The 18,499-nt window shown below is 36.9% G+C and overlaps 1 protein-coding gene across 2 annotated transcripts in view; it reads left to right on the forward strand.

Moving 5' to 3' along the window:
• The first annotated feature begins 12 nt into the window (after window positions 1–12).
• Window positions 13–18,499, forward strand: part of HERPUD2 (HERPUD family member 2) — a 39,413-nt gene continuing 20,926 nt past the window's right edge. Inside the window, exons 1-2 of one of the 2 annotated variants that reach the window (XM_055420884.2) lie at window positions 13–197; window positions 17,190–17,267. In XM_055420884.2, the coding sequence (XP_055276859.2) occupies window positions 51–197; window positions 17,190–17,267 (225 nt within the window). In that variant the 5' untranslated portion in view covers window positions 13–50. The remainder of the gene's footprint in view (window positions 198–17,189; window positions 17,268–18,499) is intronic. The other variant, XM_088834584.1, reaches the window with a different exon arrangement.

Below are 18,499 nucleotides of genomic sequence, written 5' to 3' on the forward strand. Positions count from 1 at the left end.
TTTGGGCTTAACTGCTGCTCCTCTTGACTCTGTAAGACTTTGGGGGAACCATGGACCAAAATGGGATGGAGATTCCTGTGACCCTCATCATTAAAGCACCGAATCAGAAATACAGTGACCAGACTATTAGCTGCTTCTTGAACTGGACCGTGGGGAAACTAAAAACGCATCTGTCTAACGTGTACCCTAGCAAACCAGTAAGTGTCTAAAAGCTGGGCACAGCTGCTCTGGCCAGCAGCTTTTCGTGCCCTGTACTCCCTTACTCCCTGCTTATCCCCTCCCCTCTTGAGTCAAATAGGTCTCTTTTTAACTGTGAGATATTTTGCATCCCGAGGTTATCTGTCTCTCTTGAGTGTCTGAACCATCATTAATGTCTTCCTGGTGAGGTTCAGTTAATTAGTAAAGAGTATACAGAAATATCAAGGGACGTGCATACAATAGGACTGTTTTCCTTGTACTCAAAGTCATCAACCTAATGGAAGAAGGACAGACGCATCCTTTAAAAAAAAAAAGAGATAAGCATTACAACCCATATTAAAGCTTTTATTACTTTTTAGAATAAAATTCCTTTTTACTTTCAACATCTGGCCCAGAAATTTGCTCTCTGCTGAAGAGCGAATTTCTCGGAAATAAGCGTGTGACCTCTATAAAAGTTATAATTTCCACACTGGTATATATGTTTTAAGAAGCAAAGAGTTTTTAGTTTGACTTTCCCCTGCCCCTCCCTCTCTCATTTTTCTCTTGTAGAGGACACAGAAATTTTCTTTATTTAGAAGAGAACAACCCTTCCACCCCCCCACCATTTGGTACATCATTTTATTCCTTTCATATAGCCATTTGTAAATCACTGTGGCAGTGTTTTCCATTCTGAATCATATCTGGATATTGCAAACATAATAAATAAAAGAGACAGTACACCTCCATCTGTTCCCAAAGTTAGATTTGAAAGTTATCAACATAGTTGATAATTAAGTCTTGGAATAATTTAGAGAAGTATGTCATGTACAGTGTGTGAAAGTGAGGCTTTCTTGTTCTCCACTGTGTAAAAATTTCATTCCTGAAGAAGTAGTTTTCAGTGATTATTAAACCTTTTTTTTTTTCTTTTTTAAATTAATGAAGAAGCTTGGATTTTTAGGGTGGCAAATATTTTTGGCATCTGGCAAATTTAAGCCAGCAGTAAGGATGTGTTGGAAGGCAACTGTGCTTTCCAGGTTTTACTTAACACTTGTTTTATGCACGCAAGTAAGGAAGACACTTGATCTATATTAAGATATTAATGAATTAGTACTGTTTCAGTGTTACAGTATTAAGTTTAGTTAGGCGTTTGGGTTTCTAGAACAACTATAGAAATAGGGCCGTTATTGCAAAAACAGGAGATGAGATGTAGAAAAACAACTGTAAGTTGTCATTAGCTATGTTTGTCAGTATTTTTTCATACAAATATTCTTAGAAGGAAAAGTAAAAACCCTGATTATTTAAGTACTTGAAACAAAATTGTTGGAACTGTAATTCATTCACATCTTGTCTTGAAAGCAAAGATTTACACAGTGGTAACAATTTATTTTTAAAAATTTCTGTTTTGTAAAAGATTTCCTATTGCATATGATGAAGTAGAAAATAGCTTTTTAGGGTAGTTGGAATTGAAAGTCATGGATGTCCATAGTACTGTTCATAACAGAGCTATTATTGAGTATATATCTTAAGTACTTACCTAAGATATATGCTCAAATATATATTTGTGTGGGGATCTTTATGTGAGTAAACCAAAAGGGACTTGGTTTGTACTGTTATAGAACAACAGTTATCACTTCTTTGAAACTTTTTAAAGAAGTATATAAGAAAGGAGTGTGAAACACATTTGTCTTAACCTGCACCTGAGATAAGCCTGTTTTTGCCAGGAGTTCTGCCCCCTTAGCACTAATCTCTAGTGGGGGGCTGTCGGTGCCAATCTGGATCAGTCAGCTGCTGGAGGATAGATAAGCTGCAAACTTCTCTACACCCCACCCTCCTAACCCGCTTGCTTCTAGGCCACGCTGGAGGCAGTTTTGGAAGCTGTGCCAAATAATATGCAGCCTATTAATTACCTAGCCTTGTGGCAAACCTTTTTTTCTCCTCCAGCAGGTTTTCTCCAAGTGAAAATATCTGAAGTTTATTTCTAGGTTAATGAGAGTGGGGATGGTGTACATGTGTTTATTTTCATAGAACTTCACTGAGAACTTTGTAAAGTTATTAGATTTGACACACTTAACATTCTGACTTTTTTATCACCTAGAACTGATTTGAAGTATCACAGTTGTTGAACAGACCAACTGTTTAATGATACTCCAAAGCCATAGGTAGTCCTCAGCATAGGAATTGGAGTTCTTAAAGTTTATTTGTAAAGTTGTTATTTAGAACAGAGACATTTAACAATATAAACAATATTATATTAATTTAATATAAAGGAAGCTTAGGTTCTTATGACCACCCACAATGACTGCTTAACATTGATTCTGTTTTAAAGTGTCTCAGGTGCTAGTTGGTGTTTAACAGATCATTTCTTATGCCTAGTTCTTTGCATCTCTGCCTGGTGGAGGTGGGTGGACTTCCAAGCAGAGAAGAGTTCAGTGCCTGTGGTAGAAGCAACTGTAGAAAAGTCTGTAGCTCTTATCATTACTGCTCTTATTGGGTCTGGTGGGTCGGGTAAGGTAGAGGGCCTTGGTCCCTGTGAGCAGTGGCTTCTAGGAAAATAAATGAGAGCTGTTGGAAGAAGAAGAATGGAGACTGGAAGTTGTTCTTTTAGGATCTCTGCATGCTGTTAATGGAACTCTGGCTAAACTTTACAACAGTGTGTAAAACCTTAAGATTTTCGTTTTGTGGTCAGATACTGACTTCATTTAATTCAACCTCTCCTTCCCTCAATAAACCCAACCCACAACAAATATACTCCTCCTTCCAAAGCACATGTTCTTGGGCTTCATTTATTAATCAGGATTTATTGATCTGGCAGGTGAAGGTCTATGTATATACTAAGCAAAAAGGGGATAGGAGTCTTTTGCTGTTAAGTAGCTCAGGGCTAGTGGGGGATACAGACATACAATATTATGTGGCTAGTGTCATACAAGAGGGATGTACTGAGTGCTGTAGGAACACAGGAGGGGAATAGTCCACTCGAGCTGAGATAAGGGAATGTGAAGCTGTTTTAGAAAAGATTCACAGAAACATTTTTCTTAAAGAATTGATAACAGTTTTAAGGAGGTAAGATGATAGTTTCTTTTTTAAACTGTTCTTTTAGAGCTGTTGTTGCCCTGATGATTTTGAATGCTTTGTATTATCTAGTACCTGGTAGTATGCTGCTGCTGCTGCTAAGTCACTTCAGTCGTGTCCGACTCTGTGTGATCCCATAGACGGAAGCCCACCAGGCTCCCCCATCCCTGGGATTCTCCAGGCAAGAACACTGGAGTGGGTTGCCATTTCCTTCTCCAATGTGTGAAAGTGAAAAGTGAAAGTGAAGTCGCTCAGCCGTGTCCGACCTTTAGCGACCCCACGGACTGCAGCCTACCAGGCTCCTCCATCCGTGGGATTTTCTAGGCAAGAGTACTGGAGTGGCTTGCCATTGCCGGTAGTATAGTACTGTGTTAAAAGATGATAGATCCATAATGGGCTGCCAAGGGGAGAGTGTTTTCCAGTTAGGAAGCAAGGCAGTTGCTACATTTATTCAGAAGTTGAAACAGTCATTATAAAAAAACCTCAGATCTGAAATTGAGCTCTGGTGGAGATTTATCTGACTTTGGTATTGATACTTGGTTTAGAACATGGTTTAAGGCCTGGTTAGTGCAGCAGTTCATGTTGATAGTGTATATAATTGTGAATCATATTCTAATATGACATTTGTCATCACTTAATGATTTAAGGGTTTTAGTTCTTAAACTTGGCCTGTAGTGTGAAATAATTATTCTGAAATTTAGGTAATTGCTACTTGTGGGTGAAGATAACCTATCCAGAGGACTACTTCTACTTGAGCAATTTCAGACTTTATCTAGTTTAGCCCAGGTATGTAAATATCACAACGGTTGAACTTAATGTTATTCAGTAGCATGGACTGTCCTAGAGAAAACTTTAAAAATGGGAAAGAAAAAATAAGAATCTCAAAATCCAATTAGGCACCTTTTTCATCATCTTGTTTCTTACTATTTGCTCTTATACACAAACTAAGATGAACATGACTTACCCTGAAATCAATTTTGAAGGGACTTGTATCCTTTTGTTTCCCATTTTTCAGTCTTGAACTCAGAGTGCCTGTTGAACATGTCTCTCAGTTCTGGATAGATTTCCCCTCTCTTGCTGCCTTTTCAAATTGTGCCTTTGCTCTGATTCTTTTAGAATTAAAGAAATAGTACTAGAACTAGTTTTATAGATTCTGTTCTGAGAATATAACATTGCATAATCAAATTGCCTACAGTTCAGATAGAATTCTTTCATTGTCAGTGGAAGTGGCTTTTATAATATAATTTGAGGTTTATATCTCTCTTATTTTTGTAATTCCGTATTACCTTACTTAGGAAGGTCATTTTTTTAAAAAAAAAACTTGTAAAATATTGGCTATATTCCCTGTGTTGTACAATATATCCTTATAACTTAAATTTTATACATTATAGTTTGTATCTCTTAGTCCCCTACCCTTTTATTACCTTCCCCCTTCCCTCTCTTCACTAGTAACTGCTAGTTTGTCCTATCTGTGAGTATGTTTCTTTTTTGTTATATTCACTGGTTATATTTGTTATATTCACTAGTTTGCTATATTTTTTAGATTGCACATATAAGTGACATCATATAGTATTTATCTTTCTCTTTCTGACTTATTTCACTTATCATAACTAGACAGGTCATTTTTAAAATCTGCTTGCTTAATCACCTCAGAACCATTGATTTAAAGGGGCTATAATCCACACTTATTTTTGTTTTATAAGATTTTTATCAAAGGTTGATGGAAGGTTAAAAGTTTTGAATGAGTGGTGACTAAAGTTTGTTTTATTTAGCTCCTCTTGTAGCCTTTTTCTAATGTCTTTTTTGGAAAATAACAGTACTGTGAAGGTGATATTTTGTTTAATCACGCATAAATGCTTTTAAGAATAGAATTTTTCTAGAACTTTATTCCTTTCCTTTACATAATAATTTTTTGGTGTGTTTGGGGGTGGGGGGGTGGATTGCAGCGCTGTGCTGGTTGTGGGATTTTAGTTCTTTGATCAGGAATTGAAACTGGCCCTCAGCAGTGACAGCATGGAGTCCTAACCACTGGACTGCCATGGAATTCCCGTACATAATAAATACAGATTTGATGGTCTTGAATGCTTTTACTTAACTGTCATATTTGGTGCTCTGATTTTAAACTGACATTTACTGAGTGGTTATTGTGTATACCAGTCATTCTACTAAGCATTTTATGTATTTATCACATTTATTCCTCATAGGTTATGCTGTAAGTTTTGTTATCAACTCTCTGTTATAGATGAGGAACGTTATTTTTTTTTTGCCCAAGGTCATAGAACTTTAAGTAGAATCAGAATTTGTATTTAGGTTGGTCTGGTCTGACTTGCAAGCCTCAGATCTTAAACATATGTGTTTATAGATAATAACATGAAGAAAGGCATTTAGGGCTTGGCTCTATCAGTTATATACTTGCAAATTAAAAAGAAGTAAGTAAACTAAAAAGATGTATGTGTTCAGATGGTTTATCATCTAAAGACTACAGGTGAATGGGTAGCATAGTTTTAATACTATTCTAATAAATCAGCTTAGACTGTGGTTATTTTTGTTATTTTGATAAATTATAAAGAAGGCATGGGAACATAATATCTTAAGACTTCAAAGTACATAGCTTTGCCTGTCGTTTCACATTCCTGCTTGTTTGTATGAACCACAACAGTCATACATTCTGGCATCTCTGTTGTATGTATACCTAATTTGACCTGTGAGTAGAAACAGCTAAGCAGAGAATGTCCCTTTGGAGTTCTAGAGGAAATTATTGTTTAAGCTCTGTGAGCTTGTTTTGTTTACTGTCGTTGTAAGAGGATAAGAGGTAGAAGCAGTTTGGTTAAGCTGTGCTTCCATTTACAGTTCTGTAAATTTCCTGAAGCATTAGATTGGGTGGATCTAGTGGAAATAAGAGGGATACATTTCAGTACAAATTCACAGAATTCATTTCCTATAGAAAATGATATTTTGTGCACTTCCTGGGAACTAGCTCTTTAAGGCTGTTTGACATTTGTAGCTGAATTATATGTAAGTACTGAAATGTTAATAGTTAACTATTTTCAAAGAAATTGGACTGTAGTTCTTTGAACCAACATGTAAGTTGACTGTTGCATTTACTGAGCTGTTTGATTATGTTGAAGTTGGATATACTAAGGACATGATTTTTTTAAGCCATACATAATCATGAGAGACCCATTGAGTCCTTCACATAAAAAAATCTAATCTTTTGATACCAACTACATGACTTTCTTTGCTTCCCAAGTGGCTTAGTGGTAAAGAATCTGCCTGGGAATGCAGGAGACGCAGGTTTGATCCCTGGGTTGGGAAGATCCCCTGGAGAATGAAATGGCAACACACTCCATTATTCTTGTCTGGGAAATCTCGTGGACAGAGAAGCCTGGCGGGCTACAGGCCATAGGGTTTCTAAGAGTCAGACGTGACCCAGTGACTGATGAGCAAGCAAGCAACATGACTTTCCAGAAATAAAAAAGTGTTGTTCTCGTAAAGTCATGTTAGACTCTTGTGAATATTTTAAATGCATTACGGATACATAGTATTTCATTTTGCTATCTAAACATTAAAAAGTCAGACACTTCAGATAAAATATATGTAAACCTTTTAGAAGAAAACATCTTTTCCCAGTTTAGGATTGATTTTTGTATATTATACTAGCAGATGAACTTTCCTCACCTTGGTTTTTAGCAATCTCTGTTAAGTAGGTAGCTAAGTTTTGGGGCCAGCTGATTAAGCAGCTGTTTATTTGGAGTGGTATCCATGCATTGGAGAAGGAAATGGCAACCCTCTCCAGTATTCTTGCCTGGAGAATCCCAAGGACGAGCCTGTTGGGCTGCCGTCTGTGGGGTCTCACAGAGTCGGACATGACTGATGTGACTTAGCAGCAGCAGCAGTTCTGTCTCTGGGCTACTCAGAGTGCCAACAGGTTGTTTTCAGCTTGGTAATTTATCTGTCTCTGCTCTGCCATATATCACCAGGCTTCATCTAGGGTGGAGCAGTGGAGATGGTTGAGAGTATTAATAGTATGTTGTACTAAGTCACTTTAGTCGTGTCCAAGTCTGTGTGACTCTAAGGACTTCAGCCTGCCAGGCTCCTCTGTCCATAGAATTCTCCAGACAAGAATACTGGAGTGGGTTGCTGTGCCCTCCTCCAGGGGATTTTCCCGACCCAGGGATTGAACCTGTGTCTCTATGTCTAACCCGCATTGGCAGGCTGGTTCTTTACCACTAGAGCCACCTGGGAAGCACTATCAATAGTATACCTCATAGGGTTTGCTGACTATTGGATGTAGGGTGTGAGCAGAAGGAAGAATGATGGTGCTGTTAACAGAAATAGTCAAGTGTATTTATATGTTACTCTGTGTAGACAGTATCTTAACAGAAGAAATTTTTAATTGACAATTTCATTGGTACTTTGTTTTAATTTTACCAATCCTGAGTCTTCTGAATTCTTATATTTAAAGGATACCATGTAATGTTGTTGAGAGAAAAATGAACTTCTATTGTGCTAAGCTACTGAGATCTTGAGGTTTGTTATAGCAGTTAGCATTACTTACCCTAACTAATACAGAAATGAATTTTTAATCAAAGTAAAAAATACTGTTATTAGTAGGTCTGGATAAGTAAAATTGTGTCACTTTTATAAGTTAAACTGAGTTTGAACTGAGATCTCAAAATCCGTTCTTTTCCTAATACTGTAGCTTATAATCCAAACCAACTGAAAATTCATTTGATGGTTGTGTGGTTTGTTACTGTGTCTAAACACTGATTTTCCAGATATTTAAATTAAATTACTGATATTTAAACTGAATTTTTTCAGTATTTTTTTTTTTAGTGGAGAAAATTTCAAGTCTTATTTAATTTATGTGTCTGAAAACTTGTTATCTATTTTCAACCACAGTAAAATTAAAGAATTCTTTTTCCTTTTACTTCTGATTATCTGAAGGCATTTGAATATTCCATTTAAAGCAACAGTTTTAAAAATTGAGATATAATTCATATACTATAAAATTTACCTTTTAACATATACAAGTTTTTAATACTTCACAAAGTTGTACAGTCATCACCACTGTCTGATGTTCTAATGTCCAGAGCATTTTCATCACCCCATACTCACTAGCCATCACTCCTTGTTCTCTGTTTCCTCAGTCCTTGGTAACCGCTAATCTACTTTTTGTCTCTATGTATTCACCTATTCTAAAAATTTCACATAAATGGAACTGTAATATATGTGATCTTTTATGTCTTACTCTTTCATTTAGCGTGTTTACACGATTTGTTCATGTTAGAACATGTATCAGTTCTTCATTACTTTCTATGACCAAATAATATTCCATTGTATGTATTAATAGATGTCACATTTTGTTTGTCCATTCATCAGTTGATAGGCATTTGAATTGTTTCTACTTTTTTCTTCTGTGCGTATTCTCTTACAGGCTTTTGTGTGGATGTGTGTTTTCACTTCTCTTTGGTATATACCTAGGAATGGATTGGATGTATACTGAGTCATATGGTAGCTTTCTGAGGAACTGCCAATTTTTTTAAGAAGCCATGCCATTTTATATTCCCACTAGTAATGTAAAATGGTTCTACTTTCTTCAAATTTTCATCCATACTTGTTTATGCTTCATGTATTTTTTGTGCAGGATACAATATAATTTTGTTATGTTCTGCTTTTTTGAAAATTGATGGTCCCTTGTTGTGGAAAGATAAAAGTTTATTTGAAATTGACTATTTATTTAGAGAAAAGTTAATACTAAGATACCAACACACGATAGTTCCTTGATAATAATATGCTAATATCAGTACCATTTGCAGAAATGAATCAGATGAATTTAACACCAGCAAGTATTTTAAGTTAGTATTGTGATTCATAGACTGAATACTAACTAAACACTTCATTTTCATTCTTAATGATTACATGTAAAATAACTGATCTAATGAATTTCAAATAAGTTATGTATTCCAAAAATAACTGATACAATAAATTTCAAATAAGTTATGTCTTCCAAATCTATGTAAGCGCTTTTGGACTCATAACACTTCATTTAATAGAGTGACATTTAGCATCTACTCTGCAGGACACATGGCTAGGCTATGGGAGCAAAGGGATGAGCAAGACAGACATGGACCCTCTTTGTTCTTGACAGTCGTATCCCACTTAGGGAAATAAACTCGTGCACATAATTACAGATTATGGTTTGTGTTATGTAGAAAACAAACTGGGTGTGTAAAAGAGAATACTCTTAAGTTTGTAAATCAGGTAAGGCCTCTCTGAGAAGGTCATTTTAAAGCTAAGACCCAAAAGATGATTAAGAAAGAGTTAGGTCTGCAAGAGCTAGGAAAGAATACTACAGGTATGGTGTCTGAGTTGGTGACGAGCTTAGCATATTTGGAGATCTAAGTGATTGCCCATTTGGCATTTCAGAGAGGAGGAAAGAGTAAAATCAGCGGATGTGGGAAAGAGACAGAAAGCAGATCTGCTGGGACCATCTGGTTATGGTAAAGAATTAGAATTAAATCCAGACTGGTAGGGATCTACTAGAGAGTGACACGAGTGATTCACATGTTTAAAAGATCACTGTTTACTGACTGTAGACCCGAGTGTGTGAAGACCAGTTAAAGATGCTATTTATTAATATTACAGAAGTTCAGGTAAGAGGTAACGGTTTAGATTAGAGTAATGACAATGGAGTCCCTTGGACTGCAAGGAGATCCAACCAGTCCATTCTAAAGGAGATCAATCCTGGGTGTTCATTGGAAGGACTGATGCTAAAGCTGAAACTCCAATACTTGGGCCACCTCATGCATCGAGTTGACTCACTGGAAAAGAGTCTGATGCTAGGAAGGATTGGGGGTGGGAGGAGTCGGGGACAACAGAGACTGAGATGGCTGGATGGCATCACCAACTCGATGGACATGAGTTTGAGTGAACTCCGGGAGTTGGTGATGGACAGGGAGGCCTGGCGTGCTGTGATTCATGGGGTTGCAAAGAGTCGGACACGACTGAGCGACTGAACTGAATGACAATGGAAATGGAAAGAAATGGACTGAGAGGGCCTTCTGGAGATAGAGTCCGTGAGATTTGCTGATGGTTAGATATGTTAGACAAGATGAGAGAAAAATTGAGGATGATGGTTAGAGTTTTGGCTTAAACAGCTGGTGGCAAATTGTTTAAGAAATAGGGAACAAGTAAGGGGAAAGATCTGGAGATTTGGGAACTGAGAACTGTTGTAGATGTTTTGACTTTGAGTTGCTTACTGAGGTATCTGAAGATGGGGACTTCACTTGTGGGCCAGTGGTTAAGATTTTGCATATCTACTGTAGGGGGCATGAGTTTGATCCCTGGTCCTAGAGCTAAGATCCCACGTACTGCCTGGTGTGGCCAAAGGCCAAAACAAACAAACAAACAAACAAATCCAAAGATATCTGAAGATGTTAGATGTCTAATAAATGGTTGGGTATATGGATCTGGTCTGAGAGGGAGAGAGAGGCCTTGGATAGAGAAGCAAATTTGCATCTCAGCTGAAGAAGCTTTCTTAACTTTTAGAATTGGATGGAAAATTTAGCAAAGGACTCTGGAGGGACAGTGACCAGTGATATGAATGAAATGTATAAATGCCTCTTAATGGATTTTCTAAACTTTGATTGTTCTTCCAGAGGTGCAAATGGTGAAAGCCATGGTATTTTCTCCTTCCAAATGTCAGAACCTTTTGCTAGGCACTTTTGGCCATGCTATTCCTCATCGTGGTGAGGGACTTGCTTGGCCATTACCCAGCCTTTTTGTTCAGTGGGTATGAAAGAAAGAAAGTGAAGTCACTCAGTCGTCTTGGACTCTGTGGCCCCATGGACTGTAGCTCACCAGGCTCCTCCATCCATGGAATTTTCCAGGCAAGAGTACTGGAGTGGGTTGCCATTTCCCTCTCCAGGGGATCTTCCTGACCCAGGGATCGAACCTGGGTCTCCAGCATTGCAGGCAGATGTTTTTACCGTTTGAGCCACCGGGGAAGCCCGTGGGTATAGGCTTTAAAAAAATAGGACTTTCTGGGCTTCTAGTAGTGCTATTTCAGTCAGCTATATTTTGGGTTAAATAGATTATTTGCTGTTAGGTTTGAAAGTTTGATGAGTATTTGTATGTATTTCTGAAACTGGGACTCATAGTTTTAGGACTAGGAGTTCTCAAAATCTTTAATTTGGAGTTTTTAATTTTCACATAAGAATTATCGTTATAAATAACTGAATGATTACTTTATAGCTGACTCTCATGAGATTTTAGTACCTATATTCTAAACTAAGTGATCTTCCTAAATGTGTTTAATTTATATGGCTAAGTTTTTCAAGCATGGGCTTCTGGAGTCTATGAGGTTGCTGACTAATAGTGGTCTGTATTTTTTCTGTGAAAAAATTGTTTTAAACCTATCTACTAAATAATTACGAGCGTAAACTAATTTGGATTGCCATTGTACTTAATTTATATATATACATGTCAGTAGTCCAAAATATTGAGTATTCAAGCATACTTTAATGTCTCGTCTTGTTTAAAAATGATACTTGTGATAAAGTACCTGATTAATTCCATTACTGCTACAGTTTAATAGTAAAATGGAGATTACCTATGTAGAAAGCAGCTAATATATAGTTTTCTTACATTTGAAGTAGTTGATAAATACTTCTTTCATCCTTCTTTCATCCCATCCACTCAGTACATCCTTTCACTAAAAATCTGACGGTAATTTATGCTTTGCACATGGTCTTCTTGACTCTTTTTTTTTTTTACTAATTTCAAATATTTTTCTATGTAGAGAAGGTGAAATGAATTAAAAGTTTTCTTTTTATTATTTATAAATGTCATTAAAACTGATTCTTGAAAGCTCTTCAGACATGTATTAGGGCTTGCTTTTTTAGTCATTAAATTGATAGTTATTGCAACTTTAACCAAACCTATTTAGCAGTATCCTAATCATGTTCTTGACTAGACGGACCTTGGTTGGCAAAGTAATGTTTCTGCTTTTTAATATACTATCAAGGTTGGTCACAACTTTCCTTCCAAGGAGCAAGCGTCTTTTAATTTCATGGCTGCAGTCAGCATCTGCAGTGATTTTGGAGCCCAAAAAAATAAAGTCTGACACTGTTTCCACTGTTTTTCCATCTATTTCCCATGAAGTGATGGGACCAGATGCCATGATCTTTGTTTTCTGAATGTTGAGCTTCAAGCCAACCTTTTCACTCTCCTCTTTCACTTTCATCAAGAGGCGTTTGAGTTCCTCTTCACTTTCTGCCATAAGGGTGGTGTCATCCGTCTAGTCAAGGCAATGGTTTTTCCGGTGGTCATGTATGGATGTGAGAGTTGGACTGTGAAGAAAGCTGATCGCCGAAGAATTGATGCTTTTAAACTGTGGTGTTGGAGAAGACTCTTGAGAGTCCCTTATACTGCAAGGAGATCCAACCAGTCCATTCTAAAGGAGATCAATCCTGGATGTTCATTGGAGGGACTGATGCTAAAGCTGAAACTGCAATACTTTGGCCACCTCATGCGACGAGTTGACTCACTGGAAAAGACTCTGATGCTGGGAAAGGTTGGGGGCGGGAGGAGAAGGGGACGACGGAGAATGAGATGGCTGGATGGCATCACCAACTCTGTGGACATGAGTTTGAGTGTACTCCGGGAGTTGGTGATGGACAGGGAGGCCTGGCGTGCTGTGATTCATGGGGTCGCGGAGAGTCGGACACGACTGAGCGACTGAACTGAACTGAACTGAATCATGTTCTTATACATAATGAGCAAAGGTAGTCTGCTACTGGTCATACAGCTTATCAGTACTGTCACAATCTCTCATTAGAGCCTCATGAAACTGCATGATGTCAGAGAAGCAGTTGTTAGAGATTAGTATCAAATGCTCATTGAATGTTTTCTGAGTGTTCTGCTCTGTTGTTAGAGGTTTGTGTGCATTTTTATTGTTGTGAAAATTCAACTTTGTGAAGTAGGTACTATTATTGCCCTCATTTTTTAAATAAGAAACTGAGGCAAAGAGTGGTGGTAGTGGGATTGTGTACAAGTTGCTTAACATTTCTTTGCCTGTCTCTGCCATATTCTTCTCTAAGTTCAACTCCTTCACACAAGATTTTACCCCTTATGAGTTGCCCAAGAACATTGCTCTTGAAATGTTCTGTTTTTCTCTCCTGTATCATCACTTTCCTGAGGATGGATTATTTCTGTTGGCATACAAACATGTTATTTCGCTTTCCTTAAAAAACCAAAAACACAAAACAGTGGAACAAACAAGACCCTCTTTTGACTCCACTTCCCTTCCAGCTATTACTTTTATTCCCTTTCTGTCCTTAGTGCACAACTCCTTATAAATTGTGAATATTCACTATTTGTAACTGTACTCCTCTCCTTTTCGTTTAAGTACATCCCAGTTAAGTTTTTACCCTACTGTTCCACCAAGATTGCTTTTATCAAGGTCACCAGGGAACTCTATGTTGTAGGATATGGTGGGGGCATATAGGGAAATGAATAGTATGAAAGAAGGACACTATGAGTATATAACAAAAACCTAGAAACATTCAAATATCCATGTTGTAAACTTTAGTATTTCTGTGTAATGGAGCATTCAAAAAGAGTGGGAAAGACATCTTTATACTGCTAAGGAGTAATTGCAGGGTAAAATAAGTGAGAAAACAAAGTACTAAAGAGAGGATCGTGTTCTACCCTTTATATGAGGAAAGAAGGGGAAATACAAGTGTGCTTATAGCCACATTTGTTATGTTGTTAAAAAACCATGGAAGGGTAATTCAGAATTACAGAGGAAGAGGGTAGGGGACAGAAGCTAAATCTCTTGGTACCTTGTTCTATACTTTTTCCTTTGTTTCTGTGTATGTTATATATAATTTTAAAAATTAAATAGAAAAAAAAAATTCCTAAATGGTAACAAAACAGTTTAACAATGTTAGGATGTTAACAAAATTGCAAGTAATTTTGATAAAGTATTTTGACTACATATCTCTAGTAGGATAGATGTAAGGACTGAAAAAGTGACAAGAATCTTAAACCTCATCCAGTATTATTGAGATTATACATAGTAGGAGAAAGCACATAAGTACTTTTGCTAATGGCATAAGTTTGTTAATATCATTAGTAAAAAAGATTTTCAGGGTGACAGATGTATAAATAAAATAAAAAACCATATACCATTCAATGAAAATTAGAAAAATGAATATTCACTCAGGATTTAAATTTCTCCTTTTCAAAAATACATATTTGGTATCTCTCCTGAAGAATCTTAGAAATAATAGCAAGTGACCATAAGTATCCTTAGGCCCCAGATTTTGTCTTTAGATGCCATTTTCTGTTAAAAGGAATCAAAGCCCCTGGAACTGTGACTGTTTCCCGGCCTGGCAAAAGAAACGTGGGAGGTGAATCTTATGTGCCCGAAAGCAAGGAAGCTCTTGCAGACTACAGAGGTCAAAATTATTTTCTACCCCTAATGAAATAATGGATCTAGGCAGTTTGATCTAAGTTATTAATAAGGTGAATGTTTGATGGCAGACTTCATAGGGGATGAATCAGGCTGACAATATTTAAACATACTGATCCATCTTGACTAAAAGTAGGTCACCCAATCTACATGTGCTAATAATGATGTGATACAACAGGAAGTTCTCTTACCAAACAAAAAAGAACCTGAAAGTTAAACACCCTCCAGATCTAACTGCATTTACAGAGACTACAGGACAAACTATACCATACCAGAACACAGTCACTTACATCCAGACTGCAACATGTTTTCTTCAACAAATAGCTAGGGAAAATTTTGAAAGAAGTGGAAGCTGTTTAAAGATTAAAAGAGACATAACAACCCAATTCCATGTGTGAACCTTGTTTGATTCTGATTTAGACAAGCCATCAGACGGTAAAGAATCTGCCTGTAATGCGGAAGACCTGGGTTTGATCCCTGGGTTCCGGTGACCCCCTGGAGAAGGGCATGGCAACCCACTCCAATATTCTTGCCCCATGGAGAGAGCATCCCCATGGAGAGAGAATCCCCATGGAGAGAGCATCCTGACAGGGGCTGCAGTCCATGGGGTCACAGAATTGGACATGACTGAGCGATTCAGCACAGCACAGCACAGCACACATCCCTAAAAAGACATTTTTGAACAAGTGGGGAAAATTGAGCTGTACTGGATATTACTTAATAAGAAATTAATGTTTATTTTATTGAAGGTGGTAATATTGTGGTTAGTTGCAAAAACAACTGCTACAGATACATGCTATTTTTTAACACATGAGAAGAAATGATATGGGGTGTTTGCTTTAAAACTCTTTTCCTTGCCAAAAATGAAATGGGGGTGGGTAAATGAAACAAGAATAGCAAAATGTTGATAACTGTTGGAGCTGGATATTTGGGAATTCTAAAGATGGTAAGGGGCTTCATTTTATTCTCTCCACTTTGCATGTGTTTGAGAATTTTAATAGTAAAGTAAAAAAATTCAAAAGAAAAGACTGATTTTTTTTTGTATCAAATGATATGACAAAGGAGTATCTATTAAATGTTTGAACTGATGGTTTATGATGGCTATAGTATTTATCAAAGGAACTTCTTTAGGTTGCAGCTGAAGTAATAAGTATATTGTAGAAGCTTATAAAGCATTATCTGATTCACTTCTCCAGGGCTTAAATCAGTCTGTATCTGCTTAAACTTATGGTGCATAATTTACGATTGTGCCCCACTCAGTGCTCATGTGTATTGATTAAAGTTTCAAGACTTGTGATGTGTAGTTTTAAAAAAAATCCTGTGTTGTATTTGGTTGTTTATGTATAAGAATTTGTGTAAGTGCATTTTTGGAATGGTGCACTCAAAAATACTTCTGGGGGAAATTAAATTATGCCTAAAAGCTAAGTATCTTGGAAGGACAACTATACCTTCTCTTGATCTTTGGTACCTAAGGACCCCTGAACCACAGATCTTAACTACAGAATGGCTCTTTTTACTGTGGTTAATTTTAATGTAAGACTTTTTTAGTAGCCATGTTGCGTATATAGACTGTTTGAAAATTGTAATAGTTATTGCTTGGATTTGGCATGTTTAGTAATTGTTAATATAGCCAATATTTGTTTAATAGAATTCAAGGAATGCTTTCCTGCTTCTCCATTATGAAATAGGAGGTCTTAGGGGGACTGTACATAAATGCTTTTATTTTAAATACCTAATGCTTATAGTGTGAGCACTTAGCAGATTTATTAGAAGTACAAAATAGGGCAGAGATAACCAGAATTTATTTTATATTTTGGGTTGTATATGGAGATGGCACTTGGATCTCCATGCACTTGAGCTTGTTTTTCTTTAGTCTTATGTTTTTGAAAAATGTACAAAGGTATTCATGAGAATGGCAAGAATAATAAAAACTAGAATAGTTATCTAAAACTGTAAACTATATCCAAATGGCTTTTGAATTTAAAACCGATAAATTACCCTGCATGATGTTACTAAAGAGGGAAATAAATTTTATGTATACTTTTGAGTAAAAATACTACAGAATAATGCAAAGTAACACTGGTGACCTTGGAATGTTATCCCATTGTTGACTGTTAATGGAAAACCAGCCACCTTCTCATTAATAGTCTTGAAGGTTTTTAATGACAGTCACACATGCAGTGCATTATGGCTGACTTCCAATTTACCTATTTTTCCCCCTGTTTTAAAGATAATTTGGTAATTATCTGTATTTTATTATATCTACAGTAGGTATGTTACCATTTGCTGAACTTTTAATGTCTTAAATGGAATTTGGAAAAACCAAATTCTTAAATTATGTCAGTTTTCTGCTTATTTGTGCCTAAAGGGAATTCTACTTTACCCATAGTAAGGCATCTTATTCCCAACCTTCAATTTGTATAATTAGAAAAAGTTGAATTTTTTTCTTTATCCCATTTCTTAGTTGACGAAGGATCAGAGATTGGTGTATTCGGGCAGACTGCTTCCCGATCATCTGCAGCTGAAAGACATTCTCAGAAAAGTAAGCTTTTCCACCACTATTCAATAGTTACTCAGAATGCCAGAGGAAATATGTTCTGAACTTTCTTTTGATATCCAACCAATTTAGTTCTTAGACTCTTAAAATCAACCCTTTTGGGTAGCATCAGAGGTGATTCTGATTAGTTAACAGTTTTATATATCCATCTGATAGCTAAATCTGAAATAGCATTACATATTTGTGTTCAGGGATTTGTTATCTTGTGGAAGAAAGCCATATTGACTTATCACTAATGCAGGAGTAGAGTGCTCAGGTAGACTGGTAACAGTCCCCTCTCTTAAATCCGTTTTTGATGAAACTACATGACATTTTAATACAAGTTAACTTGGGTTAGGAGTTTAATTTTGGGACATCAAATATTATAGAAGGAAGCCCACTTGGTCCATCAGCAAACTTTGAATCCTGGTACTCAGAGTTAAATATATTTTAATATAATTTTTTGATAGAATACTAATTACTTAAATGGCAGCTTTTAGCTCATGTTTATTTGTGGAATTTATACTTTTAGAATTTTTCTGCATTTGAGATTCTTTTTGCTTGTGAATGTAGCAGAATTGATGATAGCTGTTAGGTTTCACTTTAGATTTTTGACTTAACTCATTGTTTTCTGGATATCCCTAATCTCTTTATGCTCTTGTGTATGTTTATGATCACCTGTGGGAAATTTTAAAAAACCTAACACTGGTGTATCGGAGAAGGCAATGGCAACCCACTCCAGTACTCTTGCCTGGAAAATCCCATGGACAGAGGAGCCTAGTAGGCTCCAGTCCATGGGGTCGCTAAGAGTCGGACACGACTGAGCGACTGAGTGACTTCACTTTTCACTTTCATGCATTGGAGAAGGAAATGGCAACCCACTCCAGTGTTCTTGCCTGGAGAATCCCAGGGACGGGGGAGCCTGGTGGGCTTCAGTCTGTGGGGTCGCACAGAGTCAGACACGACTGAAGTGACTTAGCGGCAGCAACAGCGGCACACTGGTGTATTCCTTCTGTTTAGATAGTTGACATTTTAGCTTTGCTAGTGTGACTTCCTGCTGTCATTTTCATTTTAATCATGTGGTTTCAGGTTGCCAAAGTGGTTTAATAACATCTCTCACTGTCTCTCTCTCCCTACTTCTCCCTCTCTCAAAAATACTGGCTTTCGTAGCATATATCCTCTCCTCTTTCTTTTCTTAATAGACTTTATTTTTTAGAGTAGTTTTAGGTTCATAGCAA

This window comes from Moschus berezovskii, chromosome 3 (genome assembly GCF_049115385.1).
Source record: "Moschus berezovskii isolate FMDL1 chromosome 3, NW_MosBer_1.0, whole genome shotgun sequence".
Lineage (NCBI taxonomy): Eukaryota > Metazoa > Chordata > Mammalia > Artiodactyla > Moschidae > Moschus > Moschus berezovskii.